At 44.4% G+C, this 27,578-nt stretch overlaps 1 protein-coding gene across 3 annotated transcripts in view; it reads right to left on the bottom strand.

Annotated features, from left to right (window-relative positions):
* The window catches only part of MRTFA (myocardin related transcription factor A), a 77,486-nt gene that overhangs the window by 4,199 nt on the left and 45,709 nt on the right, over positions 1–27,578 (bottom strand). The window contains exons 2-14 of one of the 3 annotated variants that reach the window (XM_030961094.1): positions 26,154–26,219; positions 10,961–11,016; positions 9,309–9,384; positions 8,518–8,679; positions 6,914–7,089; positions 6,312–6,467; positions 5,562–5,812; positions 5,053–5,224; positions 3,817–4,911; positions 2,621–2,701; positions 2,521–2,571; positions 540–716; positions 102–162 (exon numbers count right to left, since the gene is read on the bottom strand). In XM_030961094.1, the coding sequence (XP_030816954.1) occupies positions 102–162; positions 540–716; positions 2,521–2,571; positions 2,621–2,701; positions 3,817–4,911; positions 5,053–5,224; positions 5,562–5,812; positions 6,312–6,467; positions 6,914–7,089; positions 8,518–8,679; positions 9,309–9,384; positions 10,961–11,016; positions 26,154–26,219 (2,580 nt within the window). Of the gene's footprint in view, positions 1–101; positions 163–539; positions 717–2,520; positions 2,702–3,816; positions 4,912–5,052; positions 5,225–5,561; positions 5,813–6,311; positions 6,468–6,913; positions 7,090–8,517; positions 8,680–9,308; positions 9,385–10,960; positions 11,017–26,153; positions 26,220–27,578 lie in introns of those variants that run through there. The other 2 variants (XM_030961096.1, XM_030961093.1) reach the window with 2 other exon arrangements.

The following is a 27,578-nucleotide window of genomic DNA, read 5'->3' on the forward strand; positions in this document are numbered from 1 at the left end:
TGGAGAAGAGAGCGAGGCCATGACAGACTCTCCCCTCAGTGCTCTGCAATCCCCAGACTCAGACCCAGGGACTGTGGAAAATGCTGGCTTTGTCTGCGTACCTCCACTTTCAATGAGGATATCGAACAGGTCGTCCATCTGCTGGCTGGAACAGCCGTTCTCCTGGGGAGAGCAAGTGCAGGATTAGCTTCCTATTTACCAGGGGAACTTTCACCTCCAGCAACACCCTTGGCTGCTGACTCTCCTCCCTTGCCCCAGGGATGGGCTGCTTTCTAGCAAGAACGAGCATACCATGACATGGCACCAGAGTCCTCTGTAACCCAGGCTGTAACTGGCTGGGAAAGTATGGTCAGCAGTGAATGGCTTGGGATTTTTCACCTGTGAGAGTTCAGCCCAAACCCTCCAGCAGAAGTTTAACGAGAAAGGTGCAGTTGTGTCTCCATTCCCTATCACTGGCCCACATCAAGAAACTAAGTAAATTCACAATGGCAACTTTTCCTCTGCTCTCCAAGGAAACCAGGGAGAATAACGCTTCTCACCTGGGCCTTTGGCTGTTGCTTCATGGCCTCTTCATAGCCTGGTGGTGGCTCTTTCATTGGGACCGAGGGAACTGGAAGAGGAGGTGGAGGAGTTCCAAAAAGCGGCGTGTGCTGTTGCTGCTCCAGGTCCATCTGGGAGGGGGAAGGGGCAGCAGGAGAGCCAGGCTGCGATGAGGACTATTTAGAATGAAGGCAGAAGAGGGAATGAATGCAAATCAGCGAAAAGTCTACATCAACTCCTGTCTCACAGCTGCTTTGAGAGACCATCACCTCTCCCTGGGAGCACTGCACAGCAGTCTGCACTGCTCTGCCCACGACAGCCTGCCTCCTTCCCTGGACTCTGTGCACTATGCCCTGACTGCAGGGGAAAAAGACAAATTTCCCCTCGACTCACAGCTGGAAATCTTTAGTTGATTTTTCCAATGCTAAAGCGGCCACACCACAAACCACGTCCTCACTTCTCCTGGACGGGGAGAGCCTCATCTATCCAAGCAGGGGATTCCTGCAGCACTTTGGAGGGAAAGGGCATTTCCCTTGTGTGTTCAGCCTACTCTGTGCAATATATCCAGGGCCTGTCTTCTACCCACCTCCCTCTACAGAGCCTGCTTTGGAGTCACAAGCCAGCTTCACTTAGCAGCAAGTTTCACAGCCGGCTGGTGGGTGGAGAGCACCAGAGCACTCAGCAGCACCAGAGCTCCAAAGGAAACCCCAAGTGTTGCAGGAAGTGGTGCTCATGACTCAGCTTTACCAGATGAATCAGCACGTAACTGCCCATAAGAAGGACGACCAGGCCTTTCTCTCTACAGCAGCTATGCATGACCCACACAGAAACTTACTCCCCTAGAGCAGCAAACCCTGGGCAGCAGCTGAATGCCACTTCCAACACATGTACATAGTGATGCCTATGCCCATCCTGTTTTCCCTGGAAAGCTGTTCATCTGTTCTGTGACCCATATGTAGAGGAGTGACCCTAGACCAGCTCTGCTGGGGTCCACTTTTCCTGAGAAGGGCTGGAAACCATGGCAGAGGCCATGGGATGTGCTGGGAGGGTATCTTTTTTGACACACTGGGTGGGCTGGTTTTACCAAAAGTACCAATTCTCAGCAACTGCTTATGGAAACCATTGGGGCAGAAAGGCTGCCGGTTTGGAGGTGCTGAGAAAGACAACTTGGTGTAGGCCAGCTGCCCTGTGACTGCCTGCAGACCTGGCTTCTGACTCCACAGGGAGGCAAAAGGATTGGAAGAGTCAGTACAGACACCTCTGCAGCACAAAGGCTAAGGAACTCCAAGGAAAAAGGTGCCTTTATTTACCTTCTCCACTTTCTCCAAGGTCTCAAAGCGAACCAAGGCACTGACCCTTTGCAAAGTAGATTTCTCACTCTAAATATGCTAGAAATCACTTCTGTCTTCATACTCTTTCCAGGAATTGACTCAGAAATGATCCTCCAAGCTCTTAAAAACTTTTAATCATCTTTCTGTACCTTATCTTAATTACAGTTTAGAGAGACAGCTAAGCAGGCTAGAAAGGGTTGAGATGTACAGCACAGCCTCTTTACAGCCAGCACCTGGAGAGGGTTGAAGGCAGAGGTGCTCTCTTTCCTGAAGCAGTATAACACTTCACAAAGTGGTCATTAACTGGCATGCTCAAGGCAGGGGAATGGAAATGACAGCATGCTCAGCAGTACCAGAGACTAAAAGGTCACAGGCTTTTTACCCCTCTGAGCTCACATGCCCCTTCAGCAGCAGCCACACCATCCACATCCTCTCTCTCCATGCAGCAGCCACCTCTTCTGCTCAGCAGCAGTCCTTCAAGAATCTGGAACACCCCTGTGAATCAAGGCTGCCCACTCCAGCCCCTTGTTTTTAATCCACAGACAACACCCACTGGAATGTGGTATATTTGTACCCACTGCCTGTGGGTACAAACGCTGGGAACAGGCAAAGAAAACCAAGGGAGAAAAGTGAGCAGGCAGTGAGCTACCTTAGATTGGTTTGGTCCTCTGGGCTGCTGCTGCTGCTCCTGCTGCTGCTGCTGCTGCTGCTCCTGCTGCTGCTGCTGCTGCTGCTGCTGCTGCTGCTGCGTGCGTGGGCTGCTGAGGGGTGTTTGCAGGTACCTGACACGGCAGTTGGCTGGACGTTTTAGCGGGTGATGATTGTACACTCTGGGAAGAAAAGGGTATCCATAACAGGTTATTCCCCAGACATGACACTGACACAGGGCTTAGGCTTCTTACAGGATTTATAAGTTTGTTTTTTCTCCACTCTTTATTCTTTATGAAATTCCATCCTTGTCTTTCCCTGAGCAGAGAAATCAGACTGGATGCAATTGAGAGTCCTAAGAGAGGATGTAGTACCAGCCTAAATCCCTGGGCTACCCATGACACGCCTCAAGGACTGCCAGACCTGACAGGAGCTGTGCCCTTGTGGAGCAGTGGTGGAGCTCAGGTGAGATTCTCTGCTGCCGACATCTCACCTGCTATGCAGCAAACATAGCCTGCTCAGCGCCTGTCACTAATGGCAGACACTGGCACTTGCTCCGCAGAAAGTGCAAGAAATGTATCAGCAGAGAATGAAAATTATCTTTGATGTCATGGAAGGTGCTGAGGTTTGACTTATGCCATCAAACTTGGGCATATTTATCCCTTCCTGGAAGGAACACTCGGAACACTTCTGTTAAGTGCTGAGCTCATGCCAGCAGGGGATTCGTAAATCATCTCTGATGAAAGACTCTGTTAACACTGGAATACTGACATGCATTAAAACAAAGAGCAGCCAAAAAGCAAACAGTCTGCTCCCAGGGTCTGATTTCACCTCTTGGTAGATAAGATGACCCATCTATCACTCCAACTACAATCTCTACAGTTAAGGACAAGAGGTGAAATACACTCTGCTCATTTTACTACCACGGGCATAGTTGTTAAAAACCAGTGAACTGTGGCAACAAACCCTTGCAGTCCAAGCCCAAGGTCCTGCCTGACAAAAGGCAGAACCGTGTGTTTGGAAGAATGCTGAACAGCCTGTGATGCACAGAGCCAATCGTGCATTGCTGTACACAGCTCATCATTGTCAAATTCCAGCCTTTTTGCCAAAGATCTGCTTATACTGCTCTCTTTTACAAAGCCACGATCTACCAACCACTGCAGTGAGCAACTCAGCCTTTTCAGTATTTACTGTACTGAATTTCCACCCCATGAGGCCATCCTATGGTGACCTGAGTGGGACGAGGAGAGAGGAATCCAACCGCCCGCAGCCGTGATGGGATCTGATCCCTGCCTACCTGCAGGGGTGGGCAGCTGCTCCCTGCCATCCCGTGGGGAGAGAGGCCCTGCCTCTCGGTGCTCTGCTTGGTCACGGTGAGGACAATGTGGGTCCCTGTGGAGTCAGTGATGAGGGTGGGGGGAGGGGTGCCCTTGATGAGGGCGCTCCCTTGCTGGCCAAGGATAAGCCGTGGGCTGTGGGACTGGCACGGCGGCTCCGCCTCCTCCTGCTTCACCAGCACGGCCTTCTTTGGCACTGGGCTTGGGTTCGAAGTGTCCATTTGGCTAGCGCTTGGTGCAGGGCTGAACTGCTCTGTTTGGCCACTGGATTGCTTTGCACACTGGCAACTCAGGAAACCATTTTCACTCTTGACCTGGGTGCCAAACGCTCCTGGCTTGGAGGTGAGGGCTGTTCCTTCTCCTGTGGTTGTTGGGGCTGGCTGGGACTGCTGGGAACGCTTCTCTTGCTCCAGCTGCAACCTAAGCATCTCCACCAGCTGCTGCTTCTGTTTCAGCATGCGCGTGAGTTCCTCAATCTGCTTGTCCTTCTCCTGCAGCATCTGGTCTTTGTCCCTAACTTCTGCATCTCTGCTGTTACCAGCACCACACCACTCTGACTTGGGTGCCACATTTATGCTGCAGGAAGCAGACTTGGAGCTTTCTTCCTTCACCAAGAACTGCACTGGAGATGTCTGCAAGGTGAGCTGGGTCAGAGGTGAAGTCACCATCTCTCCAAAGGTATCTCCAGTGCCCGAGTTTTCATCCCCTGTACTCATTTGTGAGCGCTCAGAAGGAGTTGGAGAAACAGGAGGAGTTGAGCCTGTGCTCCCAAACTTCATGACGCCGCCACCAGTGACTGTGGCCACAACTACTTCTGCTGGTGCAATGCCAGTGGTGACCAGGGCTGGCCCTGTGCTCAGCCTGGCAGTTGGGAAGGCCACCACCACCTCAGCAGCTTTAGGGAGGACGGCTGCTGTGCTGGGCTTGGGAGTGGGGGTTGTTTGGCCGGCTGCACCATTCTGCTCTTGGTAAGCTCGGAGACGCTCAATCAGGTCCGTCTTTGTGCCCGAGACAGGCAAGGCCCTCAACTTTAGCTCCTGCTTCAGCTCTGCTACCTGGTAAGGGAGGAAAAAAGAGGGCAATATTAAGAGAACTTCTAACTGAACAACTATCAGTTAGATATCAGCAGCAACATGGTTCAGTACTGCCCGCTGACAATGGCAGAAAGGGTCTGTTCAGCTTCACAGGACATTTACCTTCATCTCATCCAGGTTGGCAGGCAGAGGGCCAGGCTTGCCCACAGCAGCATTACTGTTTTGTCTCATCAGCCCACCTGAACCAGAAGATACTGAAGGTGTGCTGCTGACTGTGGCAGAGAGATTGCGTACAGCAGGGGCACTGGCACCACTCTGCTGCTCTCCTGGAGGCCTGCAGGAAAAGAAAGAACACAGACATCAAAACCACAGTAGAAAGACACCAGAGGCCCTCAGTGTCCACAAACACATGTTCAGAAACATCTGGGTCACTAGTGCTGCCCTAGACTCTGAAGCACACCAATGCTCTCGACTGTATCCATGCTCCTTGCTGTGCTGACTCACTTCAGCTGCTTTTGTCCGATTCATTTCGCGCTGGCTCTTTTTGAGGCCTTCTAGAACCTACAAGGCTGAGTGTGTCACACTGTCACACCCAGTGGCCACCCCTCTCAGCCAGAACACCAGGTCTCTGCTAAGTGCTTGCTAAGAGACCTGCCACTGCAGACCCGTACTTAGGTGGGGCTGGCAGGATGGTCTGATAGTTGTAGTGCTGCTGCTGCTGGTTGAGGATCTGAAGCTGGAGAAAGAGCTGCTGTTGCTGCAGTATTTTGGCATAGGATGAATCCATGGGAGGAGCTCCCTTGTCCTGCTTTTGGTCCGGGGGAATATACTGATGATACTTTAGCTTCTTGACTTTCGGCTTCAACTCCTTGGCTTTTTTACTGCGCTGAGACTTCTCACTAGCAGACTTGGGCTGGCTTTGCTATTTAGAAGAAAAGGAGGAAGCAAGTAAGAAAGGAAACTGATAAAATGTAATGCCCCATGTACACTAGAACACACCCTGGGATTTTAATTTTGAAATTTTCTAGTTTGTTCACCTCAGGGTCTTTCCATGCTTCTCTAACTGAGACATTACAGACACCTCACTGGCAGCAGCTTATGCTGCACCATAATGCAGGTCACCTTTCCCAGCACACCAGATCATTTGCTCATCCAAGCAGACTCATTGACTCTAATTATAGATAACACTGATTGTTTCAAAACATTTTGCATTCAGCATCCGTTTTATAAAAGATGAATACACCATGGAACAGAAAACCCCATTAAATATGTTACAATTAGTGTCAGAGGAAGACACTAGTGAGAAATGTTTCCTCCCTTTGCATCTGTTAATCTAATGCTTCCAACTCCAAACCTGCTTAAAAGTAACCTTCTTATCTTCCTTCAGATTACAACAATGAAGACATCAGCCAAAATAGTACCTTAATGAGTGTTGGTGGGGGCTTGGCAGCAGTAAGAGCCACTCCATTGGTAAGACTAGGGGGCAGAAGAGGTGGAGGTGGCAGTGGTGGAGGTGGCTGCTCAGGTAGGAAAAGAGTTTCACTGGAGTCTGCACTAATCTGCAACTGGGATGAAACCTGCAGGGACAGAAAAAGGCATAATGAATACAGACAAGAGGAGGGAAACAATTTAACAGAGTGCAGGAAGTGTCCACTTAGGAAGGAGCATGGCCTTCAAATTTTTAATCAGACGCCTTTAATGCACTGCTTTAGTTGTCCCTAAAAAGCAGTACAACTTTTTAGGGCAGAAAAGGAATCAAAATCCAACAGCTGTATCTCCCAGCATTTCCTGCTGGGATCAGTTGCACATAGGCTGTATCACCAAGCAATGGCTGCCCACAAGGCACTACCATGAGGGTTTGGGAATAACCAGAGGAGGTCACTGACGCCACACGGAGCCAGGACCCCTTGTGAAATCTCACAGACTGTACCTCTAAGGGAAGCCTCAATCTCACTTTTTAGGCTCCTCAGCAACAAATCAGCATGAAGCTCCAGGGCACTGCAGAAGGCCTGCACATTCTCACCTGAGCTAGTGATGTACCAGTGGTGCTAGGGAGAGGCTCACAAATCCGGGAGTCCATCGGCGATGGGACAGAGCCTTGGGACTCATGGCTGGCAGGCTGTTCTGGGGAGAGGGCATCACTGCTGTCCTCATCAAAGGAGGAATTGTCTGCAACCTTTGGGTAGTTCACCTGTCCAACTAAAAACACAAACATCAATTGTGGTCTGTAAAATGGAATAAGAAATTACTTGGCTTGACACTTTCACAAAGACAATGATGGCATGGAGAGAGCTGTGCTTAAAGCACCAGCTAAAAATGAGAGAACAGAGTCCAAAGTGGATCAGGTTTAAGTGTTTACATTCACTATCTATCAGTACAATAAAATGATGTGGACTGGGGTGAACCATTTCCCTGGCTTCCTAGCCAGGCAAGATCAGAGAGTGTAAGAAGAGATCTCAGGTCTGCCCAAACCCAGCTCAGTGGCATGGCTTATTTCATTATCATCTGGCACCAAAGAAGAAGACTGGACAGTATAAGGTTAAATCATGGCTTCTCCAGTGTTCATCCTGTATGGTAGGAGATAGAATCTCTTGGATTCTTCTGTCTTGGAAGACAGAATCCCAAACTGTCCTCTAGTCTTACAAGCAATAAGGGCAATGGATTAAGTGATGGCCCTGGCTGCTATTAGCATTTCTGTCCATCTATATGCACAGCAGATAAATTCAAATGAGTGTACACTTGTAATGTACCAAAGTTTTTTTAGATGACATTTTCTCAAATTAATCCTGCTAAGCAGGGAAATACTTTCACTTGAACCTCACCTAAAATCAAGAGGAATCCAGAGATGTACTTTGCTCTGTCAGAAGGAAGTCACATCTCCTATACTTCAGTTCACAAGTTCACCCTTCCTCAACTCTCGTTCAATAGTGAAGCCAGGCTCTCTCACAACACTGTCCTTTTCCTTTTTTATGGAAACTATTCCATCTTGCTCACAGTTGTGTCCCATTTGTCTTTACAGTAGCTGTGCATGTTTGAGGGGATGAATAACCACAGACACACAGACTGCTCAGTCTGGGGAGACAGGAAAGAGCACTGCTGAGGCAGTGGGAAGGCTATTCCTCAGCATTCCTTTCAGCCCTTGGAATGGCACTGGCATGATTTACATCTGTTCTGGTTTATTTTTAAAGGGCTTGAATCCTCTGAAGTTTTTGAGTTCACAGACATCTTTTGTTTCATCACACCTGTTTACATTCTGTCTCCCCTCCTGATCTAAGTCAGTGGGTTCTCCCTGACCAATATTGTTGACATGTTATACTGAGAGAGGGATTTTAAGGAGACAATCTAGGGAATATAATCTTCAACAGCCTTTCAAGTCTTTAGAGTACACAACTGCTTTCATATTCTTCTGGAATGTCCACATTCCCTATAATTTAATGTCTCTATAGCATTATCTGGGCCAGAGGGAGATCTGCTTTTCTGAATCCGTGGGCTGAAAGCCTGTGATTCTGGGCCAGGAAAATGAGACCAGCCATGGGATTGCACTCTCTTAGACATGCAGGTGAACTGATAGGTAATCACAGCCACATGTGGGAAATGCCCTCCACAAAGATCCTCCTCTGACCTTACCAATAATAGCTTCCTTCAGGCTCGATTCTACAGGCAAGATGTTCTTCTCCACCAGCTCCATGGGCCCTGGCCTCTGTGCTATCTTCTCATTGAGGTCATCTGCCAGTCTGGCTCTCTTCAGCTTCAGCTGCTTAGCCTGCAAGGAGGGTTCAGCTGAGGTCTCTGTTTGGGGGAAAGTAAATAAAATGGCATCAATCCAACAATGGTCAACCCATGCCCTTCAGCAGTATTTTAATTCTATTCAGAAAGGCAACTGTAGGTAACAGTAGGTAACTGTACAGAAAAATAACTGATAGATAACAACAGGTAACTATGCACTACAAAGCTATGACAGATGTTATGTATATTTAGGCTACAAAGATAACTACAGCAGCCCTTTTGACAAATTCACTGTACTCAAACTGATGTCACCCAATTCTCATTCAACTTTTCCCCTGGTTGTGCCCCAAGCTTGGTGCTCAGCAGCAGCATAGCCCCCCCTCTCTGAAGCTGAGATCCCTCTTGGACATTTTACAGTGATTTCCCTTAACAGAAGAGCAATCCATGGTCATTCTATTTCATTGTTGCTCACCTATACAAAACTGCACAATTTGAATTCACACAACAGATTTTTCTGAGAATGATTCTGAGCAAGCAGAGTTGAATCCCTCTCAAGGAATCATGCAGCAGGCATGATCTGCCTGTTCCCAAGTGGAAGGAAGCTTTGGAGGTCAGAGGCAAAGCAGAAAGCTGTTAAAAAGGTAGTTATTATTATTTGTTGTTGATGTTTTCACGTTCAGCACTTGCCATACCTTCCAGAATGTGCATCCTAACCAGCTCTGATCTCTCGGGCCGGGAGCGGATTTTGCGTTTCAGATAGTCCTCTGTCTGCAGCAAAAACACACAAACAAGAACCACCTTCAGCTGATTGGACACAGAAGTCAGGGACTCTTGAACAGCACAATTAAAAGAAACAACCATCTTGAGCTGTTACTGAGATCTAAATAAGCACAAAATGGAGAAGGGACGCATCTCCTGTCCCAGGGCATCCAGAAAATGAGCTTACTCTAAAGATGACCTTCTATTGTAATTACCTCAGCCAATTGTGCAATGCTGCCCCACAGAACAGAAACTGGGAATGACTTCCTCAGGAGCTGAAGTCCTCTTTTCCTGTTGTATGCACCACCACTAACTTGTGTCAGGGAAACATCCATGAGATTTCTTTTTATGTGAGAGATAAATGCACTGGATCCACTGTCCACAGAAAATACTTTCATTTACTGCTGGCATTCAGGGCTGACTTGTGGTTTGGACATACTTTTAAATTTGATTAAAGATATGTTATTTGTTAAGCTAAAAGACCTCATGCAGTCCCTTGGGGGGGCAGAATCTAAATGCTGTGACAAGGTTTATTTCACTTCCAGAGCTGCTTTTAGCAGCAGAAAGTGCTTTGGAGCAATGGACAGAGATGGCCCTGACAGGCTGAACACGTTACTCTTTACACTGCTGAGGAGTGGGAATCTGGAAGCAGCAGGTAATAGACTCGTAAGTACTGGACATCAGGATGGGCCTTCAGAGAAAATAAGTATTAAAATCAGTCAGAAAACTGCACCATAGTTGCTCAGCTGCCCACATAAAAATATTAACTTAGTAAGGTTTTAGGAAAAAAAGAGAAATAAGCAAAACCCCTTGTTCACTGGTCTTAATGCAAAGTCCCCTCTCTGTTGCAATCCTTCCACAGTTTAAATGGCTTCCCTTACAGTTCTTAATCACAGCTGTTATTTTTTTTACTTATGTTGCTTTCACTTTTAAAACAAAACTTAGTCATAACAAGTTTCATCCCACTGTAGGCTAATCAGAAAAAAATATCCCCAGAGGCCTTTTGAGGAACAGAAATTACCAAGAAACTCCCCAGTTAGAAAAGGTGGCACATGAAGTATGATGCCTGGCTTCCTCTTTCTGTAGAGCCAGAAGTTTGTGATTTCAGCGTTACAAGATTTTAGGGGGATCCTCTCTATCCAATTTTCCATTTTTCTAGTCTTCTAGGTAAAAATTGCATGTGCAGGTAACAGAGAAACTTTCCTCAAAGGTGGAACTGAGCTCCACATGATAAGAGCATTTAATAGCATTTAAGGGCAAAACAAACACCATAGAAATAAAAATGTCAAGTGCCTGGACAGTGGGGAAGAAGAGTGTCAGCCACTTCCAGAAAGATGACTCTAGGGAAAATCCAGGCACCATTTTCAACAGGCTTTAGGCATAACTAGTTTACTGAGGGCTAACCAGCACCACATGCAAGCTGCAGAACACCCCATCTAATACACCTCTGACTCCAGAAAGCTGTATTACATCCAGATTATGAACACTTCCCTTCTGCAGCTCATTAACAGCTACAGGATGCCCAAAACACAGGACATACAATTCCTGACTTTCCCAAAGCACTAAAGATTATATTGCATCTTACCCTGGCACGCTCCAAACTCTTTCTTTGTTCATGAAATGCAGCTGGACTTTTCAGAGCTGTGGAGAGGAAAAGCATTTAGAGAATGAATTAGAATGATGGAAGGTCTCTCACTGCACAACCCTTCAGGCCAACTAATTTAACAAACACACCACAGCAACTGCCTCCTGCATCCTCCAACACACTGAGGCACATCTCCAGCTGGTGCAAAGCAAAGGAAAGTGCCATTCTCCATCTGACAGCACAGGGACACAGGAACTGAGCTGAAATTTTTGTGGGCCACTGGAGCATCTAACAAGTGTCTACAAGTATGCTCCCAGTCAAAGTAATCACTGTTCCCAAAGCTGGGTCCAAGAACAGGATTCAGAAACAGCCCCCCCAAAAAAGCCTTACACAAGCTTCAATAGAGAATAGGATATCCAGGACCCTCGTGGGAATGGCTCTGAAACATTGAATAGGTCAGACTGTTGGAAGGATGGGGGACAATGCTAATGAACTGTAAATCCCCTTTACTATCTTTTAATGTCAAAGGAAGCTGCAAGTCTTTCCTGAATCTGGACCTGTGTTTTGTACACATGCAAGGATTGGCTGCAAACCCTGAGGGTCCACAGGACACAAATACTGCTCCCTGAAAGAGAAATTACTGTGAGAACAGGGGCACTTGGAGACAAAAGTACATCTGTCTATTGACAGAAAACTACAGCTTGAGGAATTAACTTCAGCTCTCCACAGAACAGACCTTCTCACCCCCTTGGGCCCTGTTTAAAACCAGAGCCAAAATGGATCAGGTTTTAAGAAACTGATCCTCTGCTGTCCAGGACCACACTAACCCTGGAGGAATCTCTCAGTCTGCCTGGCTCCTCTGGAGCACACAAAGCTCACGTCCCACAGTAAAACCAGAGCAGGGGGATGATGGTGTCAGTAGCTCCTCACAGTTTCCCTGAAGCTGCAAGTAGCTTGTTTTTTTAAATAACGACCACACTGTGGTTTGTATTAAGTAGCTGAAGGGAAGGTAATAATTTATTTTCGTATTTCTAAAATACTCATATCTTAAACCGTCTGAATTACCATCCAGCTAAACAGAAAAGCTAAAGAACTTCAGCTTTAAAGATAAGTTGCAGGTCTTTTGAAGCTAGAAAACTAAGCTCGTAGAGTTAGTAACTGTGAAGTGTTGCCTCTAGGTCCTGTGTAAAATAGTCTGCTGATATTATTTTTCTCTTAAGACCAGTGATTAAGTATTTCTCAAACACAAGTCCATAATGAAGTCTCAAATGACTTAAAAATAAAAGCCCCTTCATAAATGCAATATATGAAACTACTTCTAACACATGTGGAGCCTTCCATACCCTTTCTTACAGAATGAAGTGGAGTTGCCACAGAAAGTTTTAAGACACATTCTGTGAAATATAGAGTTCTTCTGATACCAAAATGATTTTTTGCCTTTCTTTTATATAACTTTTATGTATTCTCAGTATTCTTAGGATGCATACTTGTAATTCCTTAAGTCTGATAATTGAGCATTGTCCTAGTATTCTGTTAGGAGAGCAAACATCCTAAAGGCCTTGCAGCTGGAGGCCAGAAAGCCCTACTTGGGAAACGAAGGTCCTCCCTAGAACATATCCTGTAAACTGGAGATTTGGCCCATCCAGGGGGGAATTCCTCAGATGGAGGAATATCACACCATTCATCCAGGCCCCCCATTGGAGCATCCTTGTGAGATATGCTAATTTGTAAGGTCTATAAATTGTCTATGCCATCTATGGTGTGTGTGTGTATTGTGGTGCGTCCCCCTCGGTGAAGTGGTGCACCGTAAGGATCCTCATTAAAATATTGAGGAAAAACCCCTTATCCCTTAACTGTGGGACCCTGATCCCTTAACTGTGTCTGGCTCTCAACTTTTTAAGACCAGGGAAAGGCATCACCTCTGGGTTCACATCAATGGGGTAAGAAGTAGAATTCAGTCCACATGGCAGGAATTCTGAACATGCCAAGCATCGTAGATGGGATTTGGACTACAGAAGTGAATAAAGAATAATTTGTAGAATAAATTAACAATAACTGAAAACCACAGTGAGTGTGTATATAGACCCCTACATCAATGAGGCAAACAGTTCTTGCTCAGATTAGTTCTATAAATCTGGTTACAGAGAGAAATCACCAGAGAAAGTTACACAAGCTGTGAAATGCACTTTGAGATAAACCAGAGATATGGCAGGAATATTGTTTTGCAACAACTACAAAAATAAGGCAAAAAACTTCCCCATCTAGCTGAGGCACCAACAAGGCCTCGGCTGATGCCTGCAATGAGGTGTCCAGGGCAGCCTGACCATGGCACTCCAATAAAGAGCAAGGAACAAACAATACTCTTCTCAAGTGCTTGTGAATACACATGTGCTTGAACCTGAATGTGCTCTCCTTTCATTGTGGGCATCTCACACAAAAGCAAAATAAAAGCTCAAGTCCACTTGGGCAAAGATAGCAAGCAACACTTAAATCTGCATAAACATCTACCCTGGAGACAAGCAAAGCAGGATTCATCTTGAGTCTTCAAAAGCTCCCTACCAGAATGTGCAGACACAGCAGTAATTCCTTACTCTCCCCTTCCTGCCTACCTCTGCTGTCAGTATGAGGCAGCAGATGAACTTTAAGTGACATTTCCCTGACCACAGCTAATGGTCAGAAAAGTCAACTGCAGGAGTTCAGCTGGTGTCACAGGTAGTCCAGGAAAACTCTTGCATACAGAAGAACAAAGGGAGGAAAGAATCCCTGAGTAGGAAAAAGAAAAACACATATGCATTTAATAGTAAGTAATGCAGAGCTGCTACACGAATAATCTTGTAAAGAACACTTCCAGTCTCTCATGGCTAGTTCTCTGAAACGTGCGCTGGGACGTAGCTCTCTGGGCTGGCAACATGACAGAGGATTTCATATTTGACCTCTGAAAATGTCAAGAGGGCACAAATCCTTCACTGCTTCCCTCAGCAATCTAGGATGAGGTTGATATGTCAGAACAGGGTGTCTATTGTAAAACCATACTCCAGTTGAAGTTAACTAATCCTTGCACATTTTTTGGCTTTGAAATGACTATTTAGACCAGAGCTGTGGAGCAACTCTGTTAACTTTACTACAGCAAATAAAAAAAAAAAAAAAAGAAAAATATAATCCTATGAAGAACTCTGAAGCAATAAGGCTCTGGGTGAGCTCTAAAGGATTCCCTAAAGTGCAAATATGCCCCTTTTCCAGCTCCTACCACTGCCCTTCCCAGCCACTTAGCACTGATCCCTGCAAAACTGCTCCTGTGCCTCATAACCCATCTGGCTTGCTCACCAGAGCGCTGCCCCATCCATTCCATTTAAAACTATCCAAACTGACAAAGCTTTACCATTCTCAGCCCTATCAGTGTATGTGAATGGGTGGCTGAGCTGGTGGAGCAGAACCTGTGCAAACCAGGGGGATGTGGGGCAGCATTCCCACAGCCCTTAGGACCTGAAGCATCAGATATAGCCACAGAGGGTTAGGGATAAGGAAACTCCAATCACCTGATGCTTTCTGACTGCTCAGCCTGCATAAAATACACTAAACCATTCCTTACAGTAGTTTGTCTAACCTGTTCTTGGAGACCTCTCATGAAAAAATGTAATATTATTGCAGAGAAATTATCCCACTACACAAATGTTCTTACTATTTAAAAACCTTTCTGAATGTCTAACTTATATTTTCCTTCCTACTATTTATATTCTTTGTTCTCCACCTTACCTGCAAACATTACAGACAACGATTTATTTTCTTCCTCTTTGCATCTATCCCTTTTGAAAGCTTTGGTTCTCCTACAATCTTCTAATATACAAAATGACCAAAGGCAGTTGCTTCAACCTTCCCTTGCAGGTAACATTATCCAGACCTTTGCTTGTTTGGTCTCTTTTGGACTCCTTCCATTTAAGGTGCATTTTTGTTGAAGTCTAGTGTCCAGAGCTGGGTACATATTCCAGCCTAGGCTTTACTGGCTGTTATAGAGATAAATGATTATTCAATAACACTTCTCAGCCACATGTCCCAGGCAGTTTGCCTTGTTTGTGTACATAAAACAAACAAGGTTCACTTGTGCTTGTCTCACAATCCACTAAAGGTCTCCAATCCTCTTCTGCAGAGCTGGTACCAAGCCAGCCACTCTTCATCCTCAATTCAAGCCACTGACTAGGCATTACAAAATGTAGACATTCCGCCTTTTTCTTTCATTTTATTCCACAGTTGTTGGCTTCTCCAAACATTGGGAATCCCAGTCCTGTCCTCCCCCCAGCCTACTAACCTGGAGCTTAATAAACAAACAACTGTTCCTTTATTTACATCAAATCACTGAAAATACTGAATTGTGTCAAACACTGATTTTCTCCCTTCCCATCCCACCCAACAGCCCTGCCCAACTCAACCTTCCAGTCTGACACCAAGCCTTTATTCCAACCCTGTTCCCTCACAAGCTGCACAGGCAGCTTGCTTCCAAAAACATCAGGAAAGGCTGTTTCAAGCACCTTACTAAATCCAAGAAGTGCAAAGTCACATTTAATACCCTGAATTCCCTGGGAAGCATTTCAACAAATATTTAGTCTGCTGGTAGATCCAGCTTCAGTAATGATCTCCTTTTCACCCCTTTTCCATGTCCCACATGTTTTTGCCCTGCCGTTGATGCTCCAATTGTACTGCACAGGGAGCTCTATGGAACTGTTGCCATAAAGTATTTCCTGCACCTCTCCATGGCACCTGCCCCTCTCCAAACTTAACCTCAATCCCTGATCTAACTCTCCAGCTACCTTTGAGTGAGCCCTGATGAGAACAGAGTGCTGCCAGAGGGAAAAAAACCACTGAACTTGCCAAACTACAACAGCAATATGACCTGTTGGGTTTTTGTTTTCCACTGTATACAGAAAAGAAATAGTTGACAATGCAGAAGTAACTTCTGCAATGCCCAATTTCAGTTAGGTTACCTCCTGCCTGCCTTTTGATTTTATTTCTGCATGATATGTACATGGCATTTTCAGCCTCAGTAACCTGCAGTTCCACTTTCTGCCCTCATTCCTGTACCTAGGTCTGGGACAAAGCATGTCAGTCTGTGGTTATGCTGACAAAATCATCTGTGGACTCTGATCACAGTTGTTTTGAAAGAGTTATTTTAACCTGGATTGATATGCAGGTTTACAGCACAGCTCTACAAAGAATAGTGTCAGCAAAGCTGAGCACAACTGCCCTGCCAGACAAAGTCAGAAATGAGAGGCTGAATTTAAGGCCAGCACTGCAGCAGGAGCCCCATCCTGCTGAACCATGGCCCCCACATCTTCAAATTGCCCCATCCACCACAGGAAAACAGCCTGGTGTTACAAATGGCCCAACAAGCACTAGAAAAGGCTCAGTGACAGATGGGGCAATAGCATCACAAACGGGGCTGGGGACAGCACAGTCCAGCAGGTGACCTCCTCTGAGCTGTTCACACTTTTGTTGCACCTGGACAACTGAGGCAGTTTGTAACATCTGCTGTTAGAAGGATGAGTTTTACCCCTCACCTTTAGATGACTGACAGCAGGACTTGATTTTCCTGCCACAGATGGGCTGGCTAGCAAGGATCTCTTGAAATTCCAACCACAGCATCCTATTCCTTTAGTCTCTCTGCTGCCTGTTGTGGAGCATTTTGAGGCTTCATCTCTGGAATTCCTGAAGCATTAGCATCTTTGTGGCCACACCCTCAGCTACCATGAGAAACCTCCCTGCACATCAATGATGCAACTGTTCTGTGCCTCCACCCTGCTTCAAAAATATTGCAGCTATACACTGCAACTGTGTTCTTGCATCTGACCCCAAACCCAAGCAACAGCACACAAGACCATCTACATTCACCTTCCCATACAAAGCCCAGAGATGAAAGTTGCTAATCTCCACTTCAAAGGAATGTTTTAATTCCCATGAAACAGGGTGCAAAACTGCAATGCCTGAGTTCAGTGTTCCAGCAGTCCAAGCCACATTTTGCAGATGGCAAAGTGCAAATGAGTCACAGAACCACAGAATGGTTTGGATTGGAAGAAACATTAAAGATCATGCAGTCCCAACGCCCCTGCTATGCTTGCAGGGACACCTTCCACCAGACCAGATTGCACAAAGTTCCATCCGGCCAGGCCTTGAGACACTGCTGCAAAGCATCAAACTGCTGCTGCTATAAACAACAGACTGAATCAAGGACCAGGAATCAAACCCAAATCTTCAACATAACAGCAAGACAAAAAGCTGGGCAAAATGGCCCAAACATTTCTGTTCAGGGCTTACCCCACAGTGTACAAAAGCAGATTTTAGCCATGCAAAGCTTTCAAAGATATTCATATGCAGACCTCTGAGTTCCTGTCACCAAGTGTGAGAAATAAGTGGAATCAGAACCACACTGAGACACTCTAAGAATGAAACACAGCAGGGGAAGGGGACTGACCCAACTGCTGAGAAAAAGAGGTCAAAATACCCATACACCCTGCTTTTGCTTATACAGCTGACAGAAGACACTGAGGTTTGCATGGAACCAAACAGAGAAGAAGGAAAGGCAAAAGGATCTGCACAGATCCTCATAGCTCGAGTGTCTTGTGTGAAGCAGAGGCTGCAAAGCCTTCTGTAATCAGTAAATCACTATTCAAGGTGATCAGACTTATAGACTGACAGAGGAGAGGAAGCACATGAGCTTTCCTTGGCCATAGTATCTAGCTCATCATAGACAACAAGGTGATATTTCAACTGCAAATCAGTTGGTAAGACAACACACAATGTTTGTAGAAAGGCTACAGCTAAATTCAGAATACTGAGTCAAATACTTTGCTCCTCAGCTAGACTCATTCCTAAGGGAAAAACCTTCCTTTGCTATGACGAAGAGACATATCCAAACCCAAACTCAGACATGCTGATTTAATTCAGACTGGCAGAAGGCCTTCTGCTGCAGCTACTCAGCCCTGGTCTCAACCAAAGTCTGGTTTCTCTCTCTTGTTTACTATGCTTTCGTAAAAAGATGAGATAAAGTGCTGCAAATAGGCTCGATGGCTTCCGCCCTTGGTTGAGGGTGGGGCTCCCACCCGTAAGATTTGCTAAGAGACACAGAACTTGAACTACAGAGCAAGGCAGTTTTAGCACTTTCTTCCTCCCTTCATCTTCACCCCATTTTCAAAAAGCATTTCATGGAAGAAAAAGGTATTAAAAAACTGGGTCACATGCACAGAAGGGGTTGTCATCTTGCCAGTGGGGCACTGTCAAAGAGCTGCTGCTGTGTGCCGCAGAAATATGAAAAAGGGGCTGGAGAATACACAGCTGAGAGAAGAGAGATCTCCATCAGCATCCTCTTCTCCATTTGCAGCTCTGGGGAGTTTCTCATTCAGGACACAGAACTGACCACACTTTAGAATTCTTGATACCATACCTCAACACTGGTCAATGACCTTGGATTAAGGCTAAAATATGAGTGTCAAGTTAAAGACAGGAAAAGAAGCCTGGTAAATCGTGATTATTCAAATCCCAAAACACATAAACTCAGAAAATTAAAAATGAAGACTGTCATAAAAAAAGTAAATGCAAATATGTTTATGAAGGTAAGAAACACATCTCTGGCATTTAAACAAATGCAGCTTGCCCTTCAGTGACACTCTTCAATGAGAATGTGTTGTTGTGACTGAAGGATTATGAGCGTTCCTAGTCCCAAACAGAGGAAAGACTGGAGAAAGGCTCATTCCCACACTGCTGCTGTTGCCAGCACTGCCAAAGCACAGCATTACAGATACTGCCCAGCTATTCCAGTCCAGAGACACACACAGAAAACTGCAGCCAAATGAAGTCCCTGCTAGCAGATCACTTGGTGAGCCAGAGGCCGCTGTGGAAGTCAGAGCTGAGGTCCTGCTCCCTGACGCCCTGCCTCAGAGAGCCAGCCCTTCTCCTGGCTCAACATCCCAAACCTGCACAGCTCAGGCAGCTGTTTTCCCCAAGAAGAGCCATTTCCAGCTCCCTGCATTGGGCTTGCCCTGGCTGCTGAAGCACACAGGCAGGGGGAACTGTGGTACCCTGCCTCAGCTCTCTCACCATGGAGACACCGCCCAGCTGAGCTGCTTCCAACACCTGCAGCAGGCCCTGCTCCAGAAACCACTTTCAGCAAGGCTGTCAGTAACTTCAGTACTGCAGTATCCCACTGATGATGCAGCTGAAGTTTAAGGTTTTCATTAACTGTGTGAAAAGCCTAAAGGTTTGTCACAGTAAACATGAAATTACTGGCAGAAAGGACTAAGATTTTTCCAATGTCTAACACTGAGTTAATTTAAAATCTAACAAACGTGCAATTTCTCAGAAAGTTCATCCTCTTTAGAAGCAAAATGGAAATTGTCACCCATGGTAACAATTATCAGATCTGTGGATGACTATGGCTACAGCTTTGTGTCAAAAAACATTTACAGCAAATACAAATAATGTATAATCTGCTCCATCCATCGCCATTAATTCCTGGCATTCAAAAGACACTACCTAAATCCTGAAATGAAAGAAGGCAAAGCTTTATTACAATCAGGATTATACCACCTCCAAACTGGAAAGGAAAAGGGACACAAGGAACTTCTACCAGGAACCCTCTGATCCATGCACTTGTGGACCAGACTTCATGCCTGTGCCTTGCATGGATAATTGGCCTTTGCAAACTCTTCTGAAAACTTTTGGGACTGCCCAGGGTAAGAAAGGCATGGGGTCACAAAAAGGAGAGACCATTCCCAGACAACAAGTAAGAATGAAGCTAAGACAACTGTGGGAACACGAAGGGATAAAACTGTATTGCCTATCAGACTTTACTGCCCTGAACTATTACATTTTTCTTGCAACTGGCAGAGTTAAAACTTCTCTCATGGCAGGGATCAAGGACCAAATGCAGCCTATCAAACACCTGAGCATGGTCCTCCTTCTACAGCTTCAGAAAGGGCAAACAGCACATTTCCATCCTAACACAATGAACTTTATTGCTCCAATCGTGTCTTATTAATCACAGATCATATAAACACATGGAAAACACACTCAAGACAGACATCTAAAAATAAAAGCAAAGCAGACGCAGTTATTAGTCCTCTGACAATGAGACTCTCAGCTTACAGACAGCCTTCTACACACAAAGCCTGAAGGCTTTGAAATTGTGCTCTAAGAAAAATTATCGAAGTCAAATAACCACCAATTTTTCCCTGGAGACAAGTAATAGGTATACAATCAAATTAAAACAAAACCAGTTACAGATTTCTGTGCAACACACCAGAAACAGAAAAAAGTGTAGAGGACAGCTGCAAGTGTCCTCTCCTTTTTTTAAATTTTTTTTTTTTACAATACTTGCTTAGTGTTCCAGTCTTATTCTCAGAGCATGACACTGAGTATATTAAAAGTCTAGCTGCAGCTTTATTTACAGTCCACATATGTTTTTAACTCCTTGTCTTAAAAAAAAATTACAGTTCCAGCTTAAAAGCATGAAAGAGAAGCAGCTGCCAATGTGCAGAACAGCAGACATACAATGGCAGCGAAGTGAAAATTTGTATTTTTGCTTTATTACTATAAATAGATTCCATAAAACTGCAGGAATGTCACTACAAAGATCTGGTATGTAAAGTGGTGAGAGAATGACGGGAACACGTTACGTAGCAGGAAGAGATATTTCAGGGTGTTAAAGCAATGGGTTTAGCTGCAGCTCTAATAGAACACTCCACAACCTTGAAATGTCGGCTGCGTAGCCACACTGCAACAATTCCAAGTCAGTAGAACTCCACCCAGGCATAGCAGTTCATCTATCCTGGCCCTTATGTAGTAGACAAAATATATCTGAGGCATGAAGAATTGTCCCTGAAGTCACCAGCACGATGACAGCTGTACTGCACCTGTAGGTTACTGCCATGTTCCAACAGCTTGCTGCCTCTCCTTTCTCTGACAAACACAGAAGGATGCTCCTACTTCCCAATTAACAGTTAAACAACTTACAAAACTTTTTTTTGCTTTTGTTTTGTTTCTGAAATTTAGTATGTTCTACTGTAGCTATTGTGTGTAACAGGAACCAAAGGCTGACAGGTCTCCTTCAATTAGCACACACACACTAAATCAACAAGATTCATAATTAGAAATAAGAATAAATAAGAAAATATTAACATAAATATTAATTACAGAGCCATGCAGCAATAAAGTTAGAAGTGCATCATTTTCAAGTATTTAAAAATTATTTTTTTCTAAATTGAGAAGTTGGTTAGACCAGGTAAAGGCTAAAGCAGAAATAGCATTTTTAGCTACCCTACACAAACACAAGTGTGGATGTATGGCCAAATCTTGAGGTTGAGTGTTGAAGACTAGAGACATGATTTAACCTTAGAAACTCACATGTGGCAAGCAGTTTGCTTCTCAAATTTAGTATCTCAAAGATCCCTAGGTTTTTGTGATGGTAGCTGCGCTGGACACAACAGAGCAGCAGCTACAAGCTTTGTCTAGATGATGATCAACACTGATATGCCAAAGCATAACCTGTGTTCTGTACTCTTAAATCACCAGCTGTCTCCAGTAAATAGCAATTCCTTCAAAAATCATTCTAAGCAACGTCTCACAGACTCCCAAAAAGGCAAATACTGCATTTTAGTTGTATAACAAATATTTTGTCCACTAACCCTACTGCTAATAAAAAATGCAGCAAGTGCTATGAAAGGCCTAATGAGATGATGATCATTAGACTGCCTGCTGTATTAAAATAATTTCTAATCATGTGCCATGTTGGAACTGAACCATGGCATGCTCCCCTCATGGAGTCTGAGGATAAAATAAACTCTTGTACTCTGAAATAAGCTCGAGCATCCAGCAGGCTGCACATCCCAGCAGAAAGTGCATCAGAGCATTGGTAGCACAGACCTAGGGCATGGAAACACCTCAGCATCTGTTAAAGCCCTCCCATCAGAACCTCCATGCACAAACTCCATCCCCTTTGGATCTACACACAGCCACGTGTTCTGCATCCCAGAACACAAACATACAGAGGAGTTGGATGTGGGCACAAAAACTGGCAAAGATCAGATACACTGAAGTGAAAAAGAAGCTCCTGGAAATTCTCAGCCTGTACAGCAGCCTCCTTCTAGCTTGCAGTGCAGGCAGTGCCCTTTTCAAAGCACGCCTGTGTCATTTTTCAGAGACTCACACAGCGCTACTACAGAGAAACACAAGGCACATTCTCAGAAATTATCTACTTCTGCTTCGCCTGCTTGGGTAGATGTGATGGTCAAAACAGCTTTCCTGCAGGATTGTGCCATATGACGACCTCGCATTCTTGCCTGTGTTTAGCGCTTGCAGCCAGAAGCCAAAGACCACAATCCTGATGGATAAAACAAACGGCATGTGAAGCTTTAAATCTTGCAAAAGAGAAAAAGAGCCACATATTTTGCATAACAGAGTATTGCTACATTTGCCAAATGTCTTTCCCCTAAGAATTTTTGCTGTTTTGGTTGAAGATACTTTCCACATAACTTTCTACTCAGATGTGCGTTAGCTACTGTTTTAAACACTGTCTCCAAGAGTGAAAAATGGAGTGTTTGATATTCCCCCCAAAACCTTACAATAGCCATAGCCTTTAAATTCAATACTAAAAAATGACAGCATCTGACTGTTCTTCTACAGCACAACAGAGTTCAAAGAGTTGAGCATAGACAGCAGATTTTGTATAACTTGTATTTTGTGAAGACAAGAAGATGAAAATCATCTCTGCACAGCTACAAAAAAATGCAAATAGCAAAAAGGCTTTTCTATTTGCACTGTTAGAAAATAGGCCAAAACCTGAATAAACATAAAAATCCAGCTCTCCTTTTTTCAAGATACTGTCATTCTAACTGTGATCACAGATATGTCAGCTGCAGGTGAAGACTTGCTTCCCACCATTCTTCTAAGGGCAATTGAGAATTTTAATCTTGAACTAATGAATCCTGCTACTAGTAAAAGGTTACACAAAGTGGTAACAGAAAGCAAGAAGAATTAATGAAGCACAAAATGCAATTATTTTGAATCCTCTTTCACTGCCTGTAAATGCTGTATTTCTTACTACAATACACTAATCTTTCAGTGGAGCAAAGCCCCACTGTAGGTGGCTGGTGGGTTGGGAAGGTTAAGTGAGATTAAGTGTACTTGGTAAAAAAATGTTGAAACATTTGCCTTTCCACCCTACCATATAAACAAAATTCCACATGGGACAAAGTAAGCAATTCACAGCTCTGTTATGAACAAGCACAGCAGGAGTAGCATGACTCTCACTCTCACTTAAGGGTGACACAAATGTGTCATCTCCCACTCCTCATATTTACAGTGTCCAAAAACCTTGTGTTGATGGAAGCCTGCAATGAAATTTCCTTTAGGGCACCAATTTGCAGAATAAATCTTATGTGGGGTTTAGATTCAGTCAGGAGAATCAAAGGTACCAATGGGAGTTTGCACAGTACCATAGCTTGTAATGTAAAACAAAACCTTTCACTTCTCCCACACTTGGCTCAGGGATTTTTCCATGGCTGTTTGCCTCCAGATATACAGGAACTGATCTGTAGCACAGGCTAATCCAAAGGAACACAGAGGAAAGCACAGTAAGACCAAAACAGAAACCAAGTTGATGCTGAGGAAGTGACATCCCCACTCTGGATGTGAAGGTGAATTGGAGGTGTGGTGCCAGACAAGCTGTAGTCTGCTCCCATGGGCTGAATGCATATTAGCTCTAGGCAGAATATTTTCCACTTTACTTTCATTCCAATTTAATCCAGCTCTCAAACTTCATTTTATGGTGCAAAGCAAGGCACAGCAGGCAGGTGCAATCAGGGGCTTCACTTCAAAACCACATTCCTGATACAAGCTGTAATGCAGATAGAACTGCAACCCTCACAGCTCTCTCAAGAGTGTTAAGACTCTCCAGATGGAAAATAAAGGAAAGAAAAGAAGCCAACCAGCATCTGACATGGAAAGAGCACTCCAGCTCTTTTAGTTCAGCACTAAAGCATCCTCTGGATTCCAGCTTTTATACTTTTGTTGAATCATCATGAAGGACCGTGTGGGGCTTGATTCCTGGCTAACAAACTCAAGAGGGACACACAAGTCCAGCACAGCCATGTCCAGTAGCAGATGACAGCAGGACAAGATTAAGTACCTCAGTGTTTTCACAGACAAGAGGTATAGGCCAGACAGAAGAAAGGAAGAAATAATACAGGATAATTGCACATTCCCAGCAGTAAAAAAAGTCTATTCTGGAACTCCTGAAAGTAGATGTAGAGCTGTCATGGTGCTGAGGTGCCTTCTGGAAGAACATGGTCCCTGGTCATCCTCTGTACTTCTCAGGTTAAAAATGGGATTTTTTTCTTTACGTATCACAATTTATCTCACATCTGATCTTCTCTTCAAAAACTGCCCAGGCAAATTACATTTTAAATATTTCCCTATGTGTGGTTATTTCCAGCTGGCAGGTATGGGTAAATGATACCATTACTTGGGAGAAACTAATTTCAAATCATGTTTAGAACAGATGTGTTAAAGTAGGTTTTCTCCACTGCAGAAAGGACCTTTTAATGTGCTGCCAGTATTTTCACAAAGTGTTTTTCTTTGGTCCATCACAAAATTCACATGTAAGAGATACAAATGAAGCAATGAAAGGCACAAATATGCCAAGACTAGTAATTTACACTATGTTTTAAATAAATTTAAGACTCACTAATTATTCTGGATGCCTTACTTGAATTACTTGCAAGGGCCTAATTTTCAAAAGGCCTTGAAAACAGACCCTCTCAGGAATCACAAGTTTGGCCAGGCACACTTTGAAGAAAGCCAGTACTGAACAGAAGCTAATGAAGTATTTGCATACATATCCACCTAAAGCAGGACACCACAAAGAAGTCAGGAACACTTTCTTCTGAGAAGCACTAGTAAAAAGGCAGTCACTGGCACACTAATCTTTCATCCAAAAGCAAGTAAGTGTATTCTGTAGAAGCTCAAGTACAAGGTCCTCAGATTAAAAAACAGACAACAGCTATGATATATCCAGACAGCACAATCTTTTCTTTTTGCTTTGGTAACACAATTTTAAGCAGGGGTCCTAGAAACCTCCTAAAGAAGATTACTGCCATCCTGTAAGCCACTCCAGCTGACAGAGTGCTGCTGACAGGTTCATTCAGACACAGAGCTGACAGTCTAACCTTCAGCCCAAAGCAAAGTCTAAGTCACAGCATTGTGTCATATTACAGTGTGCACCCCAGAAACAGAAGAAATGAGAAAATCCTCATTACTACACCATCTTCAAGTAAAGCTTCTGAAACATGGCAGCAGGAAAGCTTTTGAAAGAAGAAAATACATATCTGATCTACTGCATTTTACTACAGCTGTTGCGTGAAACTGAGAGGACCTCAAAAATAACACATTTGCTGTGTGGTCTTGCTTCAATTTGTTACCTCTAAGTCATCTAGTCCAGAGGTACCAAAGCATGACAAAACTTATTTGTCACCTTTTTTGCATTTCTGGGGGAAGGAGGAGAGCAAAACAGAAAAATACCTTCTCCAGTGTTACTCTGACACTGAAAGCTTGGCTTTAGGGTAGATCCTGTTTACCCAGAAAAGTACACGTTCTCTGCCTGCACAGATTTTGCCTTTGCCTGCAAGAAGGGCAATGACCCAATGACACAGGGCTCATTCTAGCAGTTTTCTAGCTACAAACATAAAAGAGGGTCCCTTGCTGGTTAACATCTTGTACATCATGCCTGGTTTTGGTCAGTTTAGGGAATACATACACACAAAGTTACAAGTGCCTCAGAGATCTGGGGAGCTGCCACACTGTAAAAACAGAAACTGCAAGGGCAGGAAGCCTGTTAAAAGAGTGATTACCAGCATGGGTCAAGTATCTAAGGCACTTCTAACATCGTATGTTCTCCAGAAGACTGTGCACTGAGATGAATACACAAGCCTCGTTTTGCAGTACAGTTACACTTGCAGCCATTGCTCTCTTCTTCAGAATCGGAGGCGGCACCAACACTTCAGAAGGACCAGGCTAGGTGGGACAGGGTGGGGCTCTCACACATGATGTTTTCCGTGCAGAAGCAGAGAGCCTGACCTTTTGAATCATATGGGAACCATTCCCCACCAAAAAACATATATCAAACCAGCAGGGCAAAGAATGAAGTGGTACTTACGCGGCATGATCCCTTGGCTCACCAACTCCTCCCGCGTGCGTCGCTGCTGGAGCTTCAACTGCAGCACTGCACAGTAGAGAGAGGGAAGAGAAGGAAACCCATCAGTGCAAGAAACAACTGAGGAGACATTTTCAAATGCATCTTGTTTTCTTCTTTGGATGCCAAGGCACTGGTGAGCAGCAGAAGGGAAAGACCCCCCCGTCCCACCCTGCCGCCCTGCCCTGCTGCAATTGCAGAAGTGGCCCCCAGCAGTCAGGTTTCCGTAGGCTGCTGCAGCCAGGGGCAGAGGAAGTTGCGCAGGGTCTTGGCAGGGTGATAAAAATCCACAAAGCCAGGCCTGTTTCTCAGTTCTTTCTAGAGCACCAACTGCTTTCAAAACCATTAATATTAAAAAACAAACAAAGAGAAACACCAGCTGACAGTCCTCCAGTGAACACGGAGTGACACCCCAGCTGCTAATGACTCCTGAAAACTCTAATTACTATGTGCAGATTAAACGATATGTCAAAATTGTTGGTCGTTACTCTAAATTACAAGGCTGATTTCCTTCCTCAGCTCAGAAATTCACCTTCAGAAATGTCTTGTGAAAGTGAAATACCATGGATACATCTAGAAGCGTCCTTCCACTACAAAAGGAATCCCCTTATCACTAGAATTTTTCCTATTTATTTCAGCATAACAGAACATATTCATGACCTGTGTGAAATGCAATTAGCTGGGGTTTTTTTTAGTGCAAATCCCTGGAATAGTAATAATTTCAACATTTAGATTATAACAGCAGCTTCCCTTTAAACTGTACAATCAAAGCAACATTCTAGATTGTTCTTACAGTCAAAGACACCTTCCATATGAAAGCAACCTTTCAAAACTGAGGAAAAAATTCACATGAATGTGACACACATCTCAAAATAGGACAACCTGAGTATCACTGAATCTCATTTGCAATCAAGCCCAAACTCCTAAGCATGCTCAATGTAAAATATTATAAAATGAATGGCAATGCATCTCATCTCCCCTGTTCTAATTTGAATTTCTCTTTTGCCTTTTTTATAGCCCACATAATGAAAGTCCACACGAATGTTGTGGAACCACAACAGAGCAAAACTGCTCTACAGCAATCTCATTATCTCATAACCCTTATGTCTCCTTTCTTAAGTGCTTTGTTTGTCCAGTACATTAATTTCATACATTATATCCAAATTCATATTGTACACTCCCTAAAGTAGAGATCAAAAAATTTAAGAAGATGCCACTTTGTCTACTTACAGACATCACCACATTTTACCTGTTTCTTTCAACCTCCTATCTGCAGTTTGCATTTCACTAAGATACATCTTCCAATATGGGTTCTGGTCTTCATATGTATAAAAAAAGAGATCCATCTCTTCCTTTCTATATTTGTTTCCATAGCACCTAATCACCCTC

This window comes from Camarhynchus parvulus, chromosome 1A (genome assembly GCF_901933205.1).
Source record: "Camarhynchus parvulus chromosome 1A, STF_HiC, whole genome shotgun sequence".
Lineage (NCBI taxonomy): Eukaryota > Metazoa > Chordata > Aves > Passeriformes > Thraupidae > Camarhynchus > Camarhynchus parvulus.